At 42.3% G+C, this 14945-nt stretch overlaps 2 protein-coding genes across 2 annotated transcripts in view; one reads left to right on the top strand and one right to left on the bottom strand.

The window, feature by feature from the left end:
* Window positions 1-946: 946 nt before the first annotated feature.
* fbxl14b (F-box and leucine-rich repeat protein 14b) lies at window positions 947-4653 on the bottom strand. The gene has a single exon (XM_046072434.1). It carries the CDS (start codon window positions 4032-4034, stop codon window positions 2832-2834), a length of 1203 nt encoding a protein of 400 aa, XP_045928390.1. The 5' UTR covers window positions 4035-4653; the 3' UTR covers window positions 947-2831.
* A 9721-nt stretch (window positions 4654-14374) lies between these two features.
* The window catches only part of LOC123985215 (protein Wnt-5b), a 13146-nt gene continuing 12575 nt past the window's right edge, over window positions 14375-14945 (top strand). Inside the window, exon 1 of the mRNA XM_046072658.1 lies at window positions 14375-14438. Within this exon, the coding sequence (XP_045928614.1) occupies window positions 14375-14438 (64 nt within the window). The remainder of the gene's footprint in view (window positions 14439-14945) is intronic.

The raw sequence follows: 14945 nt of genomic DNA, 5'->3' as shown, positions 1-14945 counted from the left end.
TATGCGTGACTGAACAAGAGGAGGAGAAAGAGGGGAAAAGAAGAAAAAAAAATCCCCCACCAAAACCTGCCTTCCTAACTTCTAAAGACAGACAATGGCTACTGACTGGTCTGGCAACCCTGTGTGTGTGTGTGTGTGTGTGTGTGTGTGTGTGTGTGTGTGTGTGTGTCACTTCACACACAGGACATGTCCTGATGGAAAGCAGAAAGAGGGAAATCTGCTCTAACCAACTTTAGGTCTCATTACTCCCCACATGCAGCCGCACAGGCACAGCTCTGCCACATATGAAATAAAGCTACAAAAATGACCTAAACTAATTCCCCAAAACCTTCCATTTAAACCATGAAATCTGCCAAACACAACCTGAACACCCCACCACACACACACACACACACACCTCGTGCTATAAAACCTGGAGACTTAAATGTGAAACTCAAACTGCCTACCAGTTGAGCTGAACAGCTTTCTTTTGCTGCATCTAACGAAAAAAAACAGATGTTGATGATTAAAAAAAATCAGCAGGGTAGAACAGCTTCCTATAATAAACGCCCGGGTGATAATTAATTACACAGGCACTGCAGCCAAATCAAGACGGCAAGCATCCATTTTGAATCTCCTCGTAAATAATAAAACAACACAACAGATTTTTCATCCCTTTTGAGGAGCAAGACTGGACTGATCTGGGACAATACTCAGAAATGTGTGGGTGGTGATTAAAAGCAATGCATTGAAATAAAAGTCCTTGTTGTATTAAATACGCCTGAGTATGGACAATATCATTATAAGACAAGACTATAGCAGTACTGATTGTCTTGTGGGAATAAGCAATGTCAAATTACCTTGTGGAAACTGATATTTTTCACATTCTTGTTGGGGGGAAAAAAACAGACAGCATGGTGACAACAATGAAGTGCTACATCTACACAAAAGTAGTCCACACAGGCTCTTTTCGTTCATTATATAAATATCTTTAATTGTTTTAACCGTAAGAATATAAAACAATTTAATTTTGGGATTCTGCATTTTTTTTCTTCTTTACAAACACATAATATACAGTACATCTTTTTTATTTTCAAACACACACAGCTTTTTCAGCAGGACGCACATCCGTATATTAATTTTCTAGCAGGTCATTGCATTACATTAAAACGCGCACACACAGGCCTCCGTGTGCGCGTCCGCGTGTGCATGTGTGTTAGTGTGTGTGTGTCAGAAATGGAGAGAGATATAAGGAAAGGGAGATGGAGAGAGAGAGACGCATTCCGCTCGTAACCCGAGATGGAGAGAGAGAGAGAATGAAAAAATCGATAGCTCCTTATTCTAAGCATGTCTCAAGATGATTCAGGGTATTTTTATTCAGGTAGAGAAAAGAGGAGAAAAGATACCCCTCTCTCTCTCTCTCTCTCTCTCTCTCTCTCTCTCTCTCTCTCTCTCTCTCTCTCTCTTACCAGTGACAGCAACATGAATATGAATGCGACCTGTGTTGGCGTTAACGTGGGAAAATAAAGCCATGAGACAAACCCTGATTCGTTTCGATCAGTAAAGGGTATAAGATATAGAAATCACTTCAATTTGAAGTACAACGCTCTGAACAACATCCACTGACATTTATTTCCACCAGCATCCCTCACAAAAAATACCAATTATTCCTATAACGTACTTACTTATATTTGGTTTTTACTTATCGCTGTTTATTAGATGTAGTGTTCTGATAGGATGACTATAGGTATTTCGTCTAAGGGTAAACTGATAATCTTGTCTCCTTTATATTCGTCAAAGCTTGAGCACAACACGTCTCTGAAGGGTGTTAAAGTTGGACTTCATCCCTGAAAAAAATTAAGAAAACTTACAATAAAAGAAACTCTTGCACAGGAGCGGGTTTATGTTTTCTTGTTTTTTTGCATAAAGCATCATTCTCTTCAAATCTGAACAGATTTTACAGCTCGCTTTCCCTTTCTCTCTCTCTCTCTCTCTGGGAAATTGTTGCTGTTTATGGGGTAAATTAACAAAGGTAGTCTGATTGTGTCGTGGTCTCCTTTCTCCAGCTCTGCTCATGAAGGAGGGAGGGAGGGGGTGGGGGAGGGGGCAGACAGTCCCTTTAGGCACATTTTCACCCAGTCTCTCATTCTCGCTCTTTTTTTTTTTAACAGTATACACCCTTTGAAAACAACCACATACGAGGTAGCCAAATGTTTTTAGGCGTGATGGCTGTAGCGGAGATTAGTCGTAAATGTTTCAAATCCAGACTCACTGGTAAATTATAAAAATAAAATAAAAGTCTCATACTCAAGTTTTAAAATCGCACTTTCTTTAAATGAAAAGGTGAATGCAAGTTTGGATGGATGCAAGTTTCACTTTCACCAATGAATCTGGAAGCAAGTGTCAGTAAATGAAGCAGATTCAAATGACACTTGATTTTTTTTTTTATATATGAATGTGTGAAACAAGCTCATTTACATTGAAGTTATTCCAGTCCAATGTCAGAATTTATGATATTAAAACTCAAGATGAGATCAAAACAATTGTTAACAGGGATTTTCATGAGCTCATAACAAAAGTACGTTTTAATTGCTTCCTACCGGGCAGAATATTAAGTCATATCAAACGCTAATTGAAATCCTGCGAGGCCAACAGAAAGAAATATTAAACAGAAAATTCTGGTCACATGAGAGAAGCACACCTTACACAACCACACAGGGAAAGGGGAGTTTTTCTCTCTTTTTAATTAAGAAATTTCCCCGCCCATCTATCACCCCCTCCTCCTGCTCCTCATGCCCCCCTCTGTCCCCATCCAAAAACAAAAAGAACAAAAAACAACTAAACATTTCCAATCACCTCACTTTCTCACTCTCTGTCATCTGCCAGAGTCCCAGGTTCAACACTTTAAGGCAGGGGAGCTGTGTGATCCTCTCCAGTCCCCTCTTGGTGATCTTGGTACATCCATACAGGTCGATGCCCGCCAGCTGGGTCAGGTGGTCCGCTATGAGCTCCAGCCCTTTGTCCGTGATGCGCACACACTGTCCAATGTTCAGGGTCCTAAGCTCGTGCATCTGCCTTACCATCCGGTTTATCCCATCGTCAGAGATGTGACATGAGCACAGGGACAGGGACTTGAGCTGGTACAGCCCCTGGGCAATGTATGCCAGGGTCTGGTCCCCTATCTTATCGCAGAAGGAAACGTCAAGCCCGGAGAGCCTTAGGGTGCCCATGGCGAGGTGCATGGTCCCTGTGTCGCTGATGTTGTCACAGGAGCGTAGGTTGAGGCTCCACAGGGAGGCCATGTGGGAGAGGTGGATCATCCCTGCGTCTGAGATCCCGCCACAAAAGCTCAGGTTCAGTACCCGGAGCTTAGTCAGCCCCTTGGAAATGTGTTTGAGTGACAAGTCTGTCAGTTTCTGACAGTCCTGGAGAGTCAAGTACTCCAGGTTCAAGCAGCCCTCTGCTGCGCTGCGGGTCATGCCTGCCAAATGTCCAATCCCCACATCCGAGACATGCCTGCAGGACCTCAGATTGAGGCTCTTGAGCCTGTGGAGGCCCCAGGCTATCAACAGAAGCCCAGTGTTGGTGATGTTGCTGCAGCCACCAAGCTCCAGCACCTCCAGGTTCTTCAGATACTGAGCTATCCTGCCTAGACTGGAGTCTGTGATCTGCTTGCACAGACTGAGGTTCAAAACTCTCAGTGATGGGATCTCCTGCACAAATGCATGACCCAGCCCGTTATCCGTGAGGTTGTAGCAGCCGGACAGATTGAGGGACTCGATGTTAGGCATTCCCTGGATCACATAGCTCAAGCTGCGGCGCAGGGACAGGATCTGGACCCTCCGGATGCCCCTGGCCTGGAGGCTGGGGAACAGGGAAGGATTGGCCCGGCGGAGATGCAGCTTGGCCTCCACCCCCCTCCACACTGACTTGTGGTAGGATGCGTCCCTCCAAGCGATACACACTTGGGCTACCCTGCCTTTGTCCCTCACGTCCAGATAGCTGAAAATCATGGCCAAAATTTCCGGGAAGAGGCACGAAATGTGCGTCTCCATTGTTTTTCAAACCCCAGGCATATAAGAATTAATACTCCACACCTCCAAGGCTGAAAAAAAAGAACCCACTCAAACTGACCCTTCTCATGCAATTATGCAAAAGTATCAACAGTCCCAGTTATCCACTGAAGTAAAAAAGAAATAGGAGTTTGTTTCTCTCTCTTTCTCTCACATTGAACTATGCAAAATCGATCCAACTCTCTCCAACCCCACGTGATCCGGTCTGGTTGCGCAGTAGGATTCAAATGCATTTAGAAAAAGAAAAAGAAAAAAAGAAAAAAGCGTTTATTCCTGCCTCAACCCCTCTCTCCGCCAAAAAGAGGAGGAGAGGGGGGCGAAAGGAAGAAGGAGGAGAAGAGGAGGAAAAAGCGTCAATCGTTCCCCCTCTCTCCCTCTCTCAGACGACGCTTCCTTGTATTAAACCTACAAAAAGCCGTCCTCTCTCGGCCGAGCGGGGATCCAGACGGTCGTACATTTCAGAATAAGAAAGTGAAAAATAAAAGCAACACTCTTAACGCCACGTATTTAAAAACATTTCCATGATAGAAAAGCAGGAAAGATAGAGCTAGGTTGGCTTTGTAGGCAGAGTGAGAGAGAGAGAGAGGGGCGTCCTGAGCTCAAAGCCTTTGTCTGCTCTTTTCAAACCGACTTGGCAGGGACCCCAGCACTTTAGCTGTACGGGAGGGGTGGAGGCAAGTACATGTATTAATCTTATGTGTTAAAAAACGGAGCCTATAAAAAACAGCGTTACTAAGCAAGATACAATAGCATGCCAACACACGAAAATATGTATGTTAATATTTAAATAAACGGTGTAGCGCGAAATTAATTTGTACTTTTATCAAATCACCCTACCCCCTCCATGTGAGGCAGTTGGTTTGTCCCGCCTCAGCTGGAACGGTGCGAACAGTTTCCCTTGGAAACCAACTTCTTACAATTCAGTTCACTTTGGGCTTTAACCCTTTGAGCGGACCACACAGGAAACACAGGAAAGCCAACTGGAGAAGCCGTTTTCAGGCCGCTTACATGGCATTAACATTTTGTATTTTTTATTGCGATTTTGTTGTTGTGAATACAAGTAGAACGACCACAGAGCAGAATACAGTGCTCTTTTTGTCTCTTGTAAACACCTCCTCTCTCCACTCTCCTCTTGCGCCTACTTTATTGCAAAACCGAAAAATACATTTCCAGAAACCATCAACATTTCACCATAGAGAGGATTAACTGTGTTGAAAAGGAGAAATAAAACCAAACTCATATTCTTGATAATGTTGAAAACAATGGAAAAGTATCATAATTTCAACAGGCTTTCTTGGCGTGGTATTTTAGCATGCCTCATTACAGACGTTACATCGGTGTTATGCTAGAACCTACATATATGTGTGTGTGTGTGTGTGTGTGTTTCACTTTTGTCTCATCTGGCATGGCTAATTTTGCTACTTGAAGACAGAGACTTGAAGACTCATTTTAGTCTCAGCAGAGTCTGAGTATCAGTAGCCTATATATCAATTATAGCTAGCTATATATAGCAGATGTTTTCGAAATTGCTTATGTAAGAAAGCATTAAAATGATCAAATACAGCAGCGAAGGTAAAGAGAACAGTATATCTTTTTTACTTTCATCCCCAGTAGTGGGCCTCTCTCAACCCCCAAAGTAGACTTTGTGTTTGTGTGTGTGTGTGTGTGAGCACATATATGGTCTTTGCATGTGAACAGTATATTTTTTATATGCTTGGGTCTCTCCCTCTCAGTGTTTGTAGGCTTATGTGTGTATGGTGTGTGTGGGGGGTGAGAGATAATATGACAGGGTAGCCGTTTGTTGAAGCCAGTGGAGTGTGGCAGAGTGGTTGAGAAAGAGTAAAGGAGAGGGAGAGAGGAAGAGCTGATGAGAAACATAGAGAGAGAGAGAGTGATAGGAGGAGAGCGGCAGCAGCGATCAGGTGAGGATAACGGAGAGGGAGAGGAGCTGCAGAAACAGGCGTCTTAACATAGAAAGAGGCAGCCGAGCACAACTGACTGCAACTCTTCTCTCTTCCACTTCTCTCTCTCATTGTTTCTCCTCCTTCTATAGAAACATTTTTGTTTTGCATGCTGTAAGCATCCCTCCTGTTCATACGGACTATCAAAGACCCCTTCCTTACATGTATCCAGTGAAAATAGGGGACAAAATCCACAGTCCTTGTTTTGTACAAAAATATAGCCCAAAGTTTTTCTGAAGCTCTTGTGAGGCATCAGCAGTCTCAGTTAGACACATTTAAGAGAGTATCTTCCAAAGTTACAGTCTTTTTGGTGCAAACTTCCTATACCTCTCTTAAGATTTGTCCCTCCCCATCCTCTACCTCATATCACCAGACCTCATCCCCACTTCTGTCTCTGTCTTTTTTTATACCCTCTTTCTAATCCTCTCCTAGGTATTTCCCTGCTTTTCTCTACTTTCTCTCTGCATGTCTGTCTTTCTCTTTTTATCTTACCAGTGGGTCACAGTGGTCTTCTCTGTCCTCTCAAATACACATTATCAGTATTACAAGGTCCAAGGCAAACAATGAAGATGTACATTTTCATAAGAAATATATATTATTTATAATAATCAGAAGAAAACAAAGACTATAGATTTACAGTATACATTATCCATATACATATCTATATAGAAAACAAGTATTCTTAAGTAAGACGTATTCGTATGTCAGACGTTGTCCCGCAGGTTTTTCTTTCAGTCGTGGCCTGTGTGTCATTAAAATATCTCTCTCTAGCTGGAGGGCATTCGGTCATGATCACAACTCTAAACCTTTCCATCATCACATGACTAATGCATAAATTGTTGAATTTGAGTGAAAGTGTAGATGCAAAATGAATATATTTTTGTTTTAGTCAATTAGTATCTAATGGAACGATGTGTGGTTCATGCCTTTATCATGGTCTAGGCCTTTATTTTGGCTCTAATCAGCACCTGCCACTCTGCAATTCATTTAGCATCTGTGATATCTTATAACATTACAAATATGTAATAAAAATATGTAATTTTTATTGAAGGTGTTTAGTGGAGGTCTCACAAGCTCTTATAAATCTCTTACAAGCTATTTTTATCTAATTGGTATTTATTAAGGCCTATTTTTAAACTCTTGATATAAAATGGTTTCTATTTCAGTTCATCATAAAAGCAACCCCCCACATGGGTCAGATTAGAAACAGCAATAGTTGTGAAATAGCACACAAATCTTTGCTGCAAACATTGATTTAAATATTCTCAAAAAACACTAAACGCTGGATTCATAAATGCAAATCATCTAAAATCGACCAAAATTGTATGGTAACTATTTTTGCCGTCCCACTCTGCTTTCAACTTATATCCTGTAACTTCATCAAGGGCAAAAACAAAGCAGCTAACTGCACTGTCCCCTGTGGCTGCCAGCACCTACGTCCTTGGTACTCGGGCGCAGAGTGTGTCATGCATTTTCAAAATAGAGACCCTGACATGAATACCAAGCTTTATAATGATACTGCAAACACCTTGAGTTCTAAACAGAGTTGGAGATTAACGGCTGGTTAGTTTGCTGAACAAACCTCTTGGGACAGGGGTGCACACAAAAGCTAGCTTGTTCATGAACTATGAAGTGATTTGACTCCCCTAAATGTTCTGATAAACCAAACTGTACCCTGATTTTTTGGCCCTTTCAGCACTTCCCTTCACAGGCTTAATATGTGTTGGATTAAAACAAAACCCAGCCACTGTGGCTTTAAAACTGCCAGCCAGACTGTGTTGTGTACAAGGTTATTAGCAAACTTTTTAATGCCAAACTTGTGTGTCCTTAGTCTTTGTCAGCTGACTCTACCATTTGTTATTTTCTATCTGTGCAGCAAGGAAATAACAGACAAGGAAAGTAAAAGAAAGAGCGGCAAGGTGAAACAGAAAGAAATCATAGAGATAAGAGAAAATAAATGAATAGAAAAGAGATGGGAGGATGTAAAAACAGAGAGAGGCGGGTCTATATGCCACAGGCTTTCTCTTCAGCAGCAGTAGCTGAGTCTCTCTGCATGACCTGCCTGTGTGTGTGTGTGTCTGTGTGTGTGTGTTTGTGTGCTTGCTCAGCATGCATTTTTTTCTGTTTTTCGGTCTCCCTCTGTCTGCTTCATATCACAGCTGTGTGAATGTGTGTGTGTGTGTGTGTGTGTGTGTGTGTGTGTGCACGCACTGCTGTGGTGTGTCATACCTCTCTTAGAAAACCCGCTGGGCCCTAGCTAGCACTCACACTGAGCGAGAGAGGAGAAAGAGAGGGATGGATGGATGGATGAGGGAAGGGAGAGGAAAAGCAAGAGGGGTAAAATACGCAATGGGTCAGAGTAAAGGGAGGAGGAGTATTTTTAGAGAACGCCTTGGTTGAGATGGAGAGAAAGAAACAGAGAGAAGAGCCACATGCTGTTTTCTGAATATTAAAATGGAGGTTCGAAAAATGGGCTATAAGGGATAAAAGAAGAAGAGAAATGGAGAGAGAGCACAATGTCAGGAGTGCAATTTGGCATGCAAGTGTGTGTGTGTATGTGTGTGTCCCGAACCTCTCCTAAGATTATAGTCAACATGTGACCCACCGTGTGCTGACCTGTGTGTCTCTTTTTGTGTGAGTGTGTGTGACTTTATGCGTCTTTATTTGATGATTCAGGGGAGGGCTCTAACGGGATAATTGCTCCCATTTACAACATGCTTCATCTGCACCCGCAGCGATTGCTGGTTGCCAAGGATACGTTGGGCGTGTGTCAACACGTACCCTCTGAAAGCCGACACCTCCCTGAATGGATATTACCATGACTCTGTAGATTCGGTCTTTCTCACACACACACACACACACACACACACACACACAAAGTGTCCATGCACACACACACAAAGTGTCCATGCACACACCAACATGTGAAAGAGAATGCAGACAGTAACTATGCCCTGAGATGCACAAAGCCTTTGTTTGTGTGTGTGTGTGTGTGTGTGTGTGTGCACGCACATGCCCTCTCACTGTACACTGTAAGTGATGAATCTTTTATGTTCCTTCAGGTGTTTCGTTGCTTCACCTGTACAACACTGAAACATGGCCTGTGTGCGTGTACAAGCTCCTCTGTCTCCACCCTCTTTCCCTGCTTTCTCATTGTTTTTTAACCTTGTCTTTTCTCCCAAACCTCTGTCTTAAGGTCAGGTTAGGCTCATTTGTAACTAGTCATAAATCACAAGCATTTACACAGTTCTGACGGAGTTTACTGGCCCCTTTAGGACCTGGTCACACCGGAATTTAAACAACAACATTTCAAAGTAAAGTAAATTCACTTCAATGGAATCAGCCTGGATTCGATCAAATTTAACAAATAAAAATCTGTGGTGCAGCTTTTGAGTTCAGCCTTGGTGAACTATGACGTGTGAATTTATGCTGTTGGCAAATTGCAAACAGTTGTGACAGTGCTGACCTTTGGAAGGGAACAGAGAGGAAGCTTTCATATGACCTGTGTCACACTGTCAAATCTTACACAACCCTGCCCTGCTGAAGTATAAACTGCTCAGCAAGAGACCCCTGGTTTGCAAAGACTTAAGAGACAGGAGTCTCTTGAAAAATCTGTTAACTTATTGTCTGGTTGGTGACGAAGCTACACATTCGCTCACCAGCTACAGTAGTTCAGCAACTAGCCCTGCAAGCACTCACTACGTCACCAAGCATCCAATATAGCGTCCAAGGTAGGGACACATGTTTATTGGGCCTATTATACACGTGATTTTAGCGACATGACTGACCGGCAAATCCATTTCAGTCTTCAGCCAACTGGTGGTATTAGTCGGCAGATAAAATCCATGATGTGATCCAGTCACTGTTTGTTGTTTCCATTATCATTATCATTATTATTAAAAATGAATAAATAAATGGCTACATGTTCATCCAGCGGATTGCGCTGTGGCCTCACAGCAAGAAGGTCACGGGTTCGAACCCCAATTGCCCCGGCCTTTCTGTATGGTGTTTGCATGTTCTCCCCGTGTTTGTGTCCGAGTGCTCCGGTTTCCCCCCACCATCAAAACATGTTAGGTTCTCCTGTCAGTGTTATTGACCAGACACTGGTAAAGATCTGGAGTTGGTCCCTGGGTGCTGCACCGCGGCTGCCCACTGCTACCTTGAGGGATGTGTTAAATGCAGAGGATGAATTTCGCAACATGTATGTGTATGTGACAATACAGTATGACATTATTGTTATTATTAAGATTATTACAAACGTGTAATTTTTAGGACTGGAAATGGGACCTTCAGCATCATGTACTAGGAGAAATAATAAAAATAGACCTGACGAGCAGAGTTACAGTCCCTGCACATGTCTCTCCATCCACCTCCTCATACAAATCTTTCTATGCAAATTGCATCATAAATGGGCAAACAAGGTGTTTTTTGATACATGTCCATTTTTGGTTCCATACGCAGCTTTTGCCTCTGTCTCACTCTCTACCACACCCACCACCCCCTCCTCCTTTTCTTCATCCCCATATGGCTTCTGACATTTTCACCAACTAAAGGACGTTGAGGGGTCGGTCAGGATGACAATAAATAGGATGACATTGACAATGAATGGTGATGTATTAGGTGGCGTTAAAAAAAAAGAAAGAGAACAGAAGGTTAGAGGCACAAGAGAAAAAAAGATAAGTGGCTGAAAAGAAGAATATAGATGATGGAGGTAAAAATGAGAAGGAGGAGAGCAGATGTTTACGGAGGGAGACAACAGGATGTGACTGCATGGCTCCTTTTCTCTTACTTTCTTGCATCACTTTTTCTGTTATCCCTCTCCAGCTATCTCCACCTCTATTTCTGTTTCTTTCTCTTTCTTCCTTTCCGTTCACTTTCTCTTCTCTCTCTCTCTGACAGCTCGTCTGTGCTCCTGTCTCGCCAAAACACCTCACACGCTGTGTGTGTGTGTGTGTGTGTGTGTGTGTTATGCACTGCTCCAGTTTTTTTGCACCACACAGGCTGCCCAGATATACGTGTGGATGTGTCCTCAACAATGCTTTTCTTTTCTGCCAGCTCTGCAGTCTGACATAGGAGATTTTTCAGCCGCGTGCTCTCTCTCCCCCAGTAGTCAGCATTTTGGCATTTCCTCAATGCGCTCTGTCATCTGGCATGAATAGGCTGCATATTGTTGTGCGTGTAGGTTTGTGTGTGTGTGAAAATGTGTGTTTATCTGGCTGCTTTTTACCCCTGCTTGTCTGTGTGTTGTGTGGGGAACCATGAAGGTAGAAAACAGCTCATTTTCAGTCTTGGAAATTGCACTAGGCAGGTTTTTGATGTGGACATACACGTCCTGTTACCAGAGTTGCCGGAAAGATCCCTTAAATCAAGTTCACGGCAAGTGTGAGACCAAGCACAGTCAAGTCTGAAACATAATGAATATAATACATAATACAAGGATTTGACCAGCATCTGTTTGAAGTTATTTGGGTGTTACTGTGTAAACATCATATAGCTTAAATAAAGATATAGTATATAAACAGTATGTACTATTTTCAGACATATAATAATTTGATTTGTCCAACCTTAAAGCTACTTAAGAATGAAATGCATTTTAAGGGAATACTTTGTCCTTAATTAGCTACAGTGTAGACTGGAACTTAATTCTCCAACTCCTTCTCATCTATATGCTGTAGTTATGATTTATCCTGGGAGACACATTAGCTTTTTTCAATAGCCTTTCCCCATCTCAACTCTAGCCCATAGATAATGTGCACTGTTTCAAAAGGCTTTTTTTGAAAAGTCTCTCATATACTGAATTAAGTGTGCTAAGCATCATTACCAAAAAACGGATCCACATAAAATTTTGTTCGGGACTACAAATCATCCAGAAAAAAGGAGAAATTTAGGAAGATGGGACAACTGGTGGGTGGCACGGTGGTGCAGTGGTTAGCACCGTCGCCTCACAGCAAGAACGTCGTGGGTTCAAACCCTGGGTGCCCCGCCTTTCTGTGTGGAGTTTGCATGTTCTCCCTGTGTCGGCAGGGGTTCTCTCTCTAAGCAGTTGATGATGGATGGGACAATTGGTAAGTATACTGTATATTCTGTAGTGAAATTTAACACACAAGTAATGGAAGGAAGGATGTCCATGCTTTTACACATTAGTGTGCACCAGTCTGTGTTCCTGTGTGATGAGCAGTAAATCAGGCCAAGACCAGCAGCGCTCCATCCCCTGATGAAAGTTGCTCTGATTCGCATCATAGAGTGTGTGTTTCATACGTGTCCCTGTCTTGTAAGTATGTACGTGCAGATTCTTACTTCTCTATCTCTACTATCTCTTTGCTAGTTGAGTATGAGTGCAGTTTTACAATGTGTGTGGGTGTTTGTTATTACAAAAAAGTTTTATATACCCAGAGGGCTGAGAAATTTATTTTGACATTAATTTGCTTACTGGAGGCATGTGTGTATGAGAGCGTGTGTGTGTGTGTGTGTGCGTGTGTGTGTGTGTGTGTGTGTGTGTGTGTGTGTTGGTATGTGTGTGTCATTCAGCTTTTGAGTGTTTGTGAGTATGCTGTCTGTATGCTTGCAAATGTGTTTACACATGCATATTTAAATAATATACATATTTGAGTGTGTGTGTGTGTGTGTGTGTGTGTGGGTATGTGTGTGTGTGTACGCGCGTGTGTGTCTCAAAGGAAGGGATCAGGGGACCAGTGTAGTTTGATCTATCCCATCCTCAGTGGCTTCTCCCTGGGCTTCCTGATGAGGGTTTCAGTTCAGTGTCAAACGAGGCCAGCCAGAGCTCTATTGGTTGCTTCATTTCCACTGAGGTGCCAAACATGGCTAGTCAGGGCCAACTTAGTAGTTTAAATTTGCACTATATTCTTCAACCAGATGAGATTTATCCATATATATCCATATACATCCACATATATAATACATATACACACACACACTTGGGATTAAAATAAGTTTGTTAAGTAAGTCAGTACATGGACTTGCCTTTTATACTATCACATGACTTCCTCCTGTAGCGTCAGACGGCGACTATATGTCGCGGCCTAACAATAAACATAAATATGGGTCATAATAAACTGCTTGAACAATTCTCTGGTGAGGACAAGCTGGTTTTAACGTGTCACATAAACATTTTAATGTTTTAATTTCCACAAAAAGTAGAACAGAAATTAACCATACGGAAACTGAGCAGAAGGTTGTTGTTTTCCTGCTCACTCCACACACTACTGATGATGTATTTAAAGCAACTGACTCAAAGGAATCTTGGGAAATGACGAAAAAGGGTTTAATGTGGATCTTGTAAAAAAAAACACGTGGCCACTGCTGAGCAAAATGTCTATGAAACAAGTTAACAGTGAACGCTAACTAGCATTTGCTTAACTGGTAACTGTTGAAGGAAAGTTTGCTCATATTCACTGCTGCTGCTGAGAAAAGATTAATTACATGTTTATAAGACAACTTTTACATCCACCATGTAATTAAATGTGTTATTTAATTTAGTTTTGTATTTGCATTGGATTTGAAGTGTTCTGTATTGCAGTGAAATTGCATTAACCTCACTGTTAGATAGTTTTAGTTTGCAACATTAGCCTAGCTTTGTTAGTATTGTTTCTAGCAAACAGCATACTTCATTTTGCAATTCATCATTAAAATATCCTAAACTGGACACATCATCTCCATTACACAGCAACAACATATCTTTATTTTACATCTGATGCCTTTATCAGAATCAAATTAACCAGCCAAGTATGTTGACATACACAAGGAATTTCAGTTCAGAGAGTGTAGCTCTCAATATACTTGTGTACAGTGCAGAGAATGTGGACACATAAAACCTAACATAAGAAAGCATAAAGATATAGCCACTATATACAGACAAGATAAATATTAAATGCCTTTATTTATCAAGTGACATACCAAGACATACTGTACTGTGGACTAAACAGACATATTATATGTGACCATATATATAAATAGGGAGAGTAATAATAGAGTATGTGTGTTCACATCATCACAGTTAAGAGACAAAGAAGCGTGGGAACAGCTGGGTGCACTGTTGGAGAGAGAGAAAGAGAGGGATGGATAGAAACATAAATGGCTGATGAATCTGACATTCGGACTGACAGAGAGAAACAGAGAAGCATGGAAGAAATTGAGAGAGGAAGGAGGATAAGCGCTTGGTAGTACAGAGACAGAACAAAGCAGAGAGATGTAGCGAAACAGATGGCGATACAGAGCAGAGAGAAGTGCGAGAGAGAGAGGGGCTGAGAGAAGGAGGGAGAAAGAGACATAGAAAGACTGGGGAGGAGAAGTATAGAGAAGATATATTTAGAGAGAGAGAGTTTTAGCCTCCCAGCTAGAGGCATGACTCATCTTCTGCCAGCTGACAGAAGGATGGATGGAGGGAAGAAGGGAGGAGATGGACAGAGTAAGAGGAAAGAGAGATGGAGCGAGTGAAAGAGGAGAGGGGAGACCAGGCGTGACGAAGAAAGGAGACACGAAAAGAGAAAGGGGGACGGGTGAATGTGGGAGGAGATAGGGAGGGAGGAAAGGAGTGATGAAGGGTGAAAAACAAGAAAGAGGATGGGTTTCCACAAGCCATCATACATGCAACCACACATGTAAACTGAAAAAAACAAAGAGACAGATACGAAGCCCAAGGCCTTTCCAATGCATTTCCCCCAGGGGTGTGTGTGTGTTTGTGTGTGTGTGGACAATATAAGCAGTAAATTTCCCCCGTAGCCAGCTGCATTTGGCAGTGAGTTGCTGCACATATGTGTGTTTGTGTGTGTACATATGTGTTGGAAAAGGAACAGACGTAAAGAAAGAGAGACGAAGGAAGAAAGCCAGAGCGACTGAGAGACAGGCTGAGAGAGAGGCACATCTATAGTAAGCAGAGCAGGTAGTTTCATCCTCCCATGGGTTTTCTGTGGTT

The sequence above is a fragment of the Micropterus dolomieu genome, linkage group LG16, assembly GCF_021292245.1.
Source record: "Micropterus dolomieu isolate WLL.071019.BEF.003 ecotype Adirondacks linkage group LG16, ASM2129224v1, whole genome shotgun sequence".
Taxonomy (NCBI): domain Eukaryota; kingdom Metazoa; phylum Chordata; class Actinopteri; order Centrarchiformes; family Centrarchidae; genus Micropterus; species Micropterus dolomieu.
The sequence above is the reverse complement of the archived record's forward strand: the minus strand, read 5'-3'. Positions and strand labels throughout refer to the sequence as shown.

Excerpts from the sequence above, each read along its gene's own strand:
- fbxl14b (XM_046072434.1), bottom strand. The coding sequence starts at position 4,034 with ATGGAGACGCACATTTCGTGCCTCTTCCCGGAAATTTTGGCCATGATT.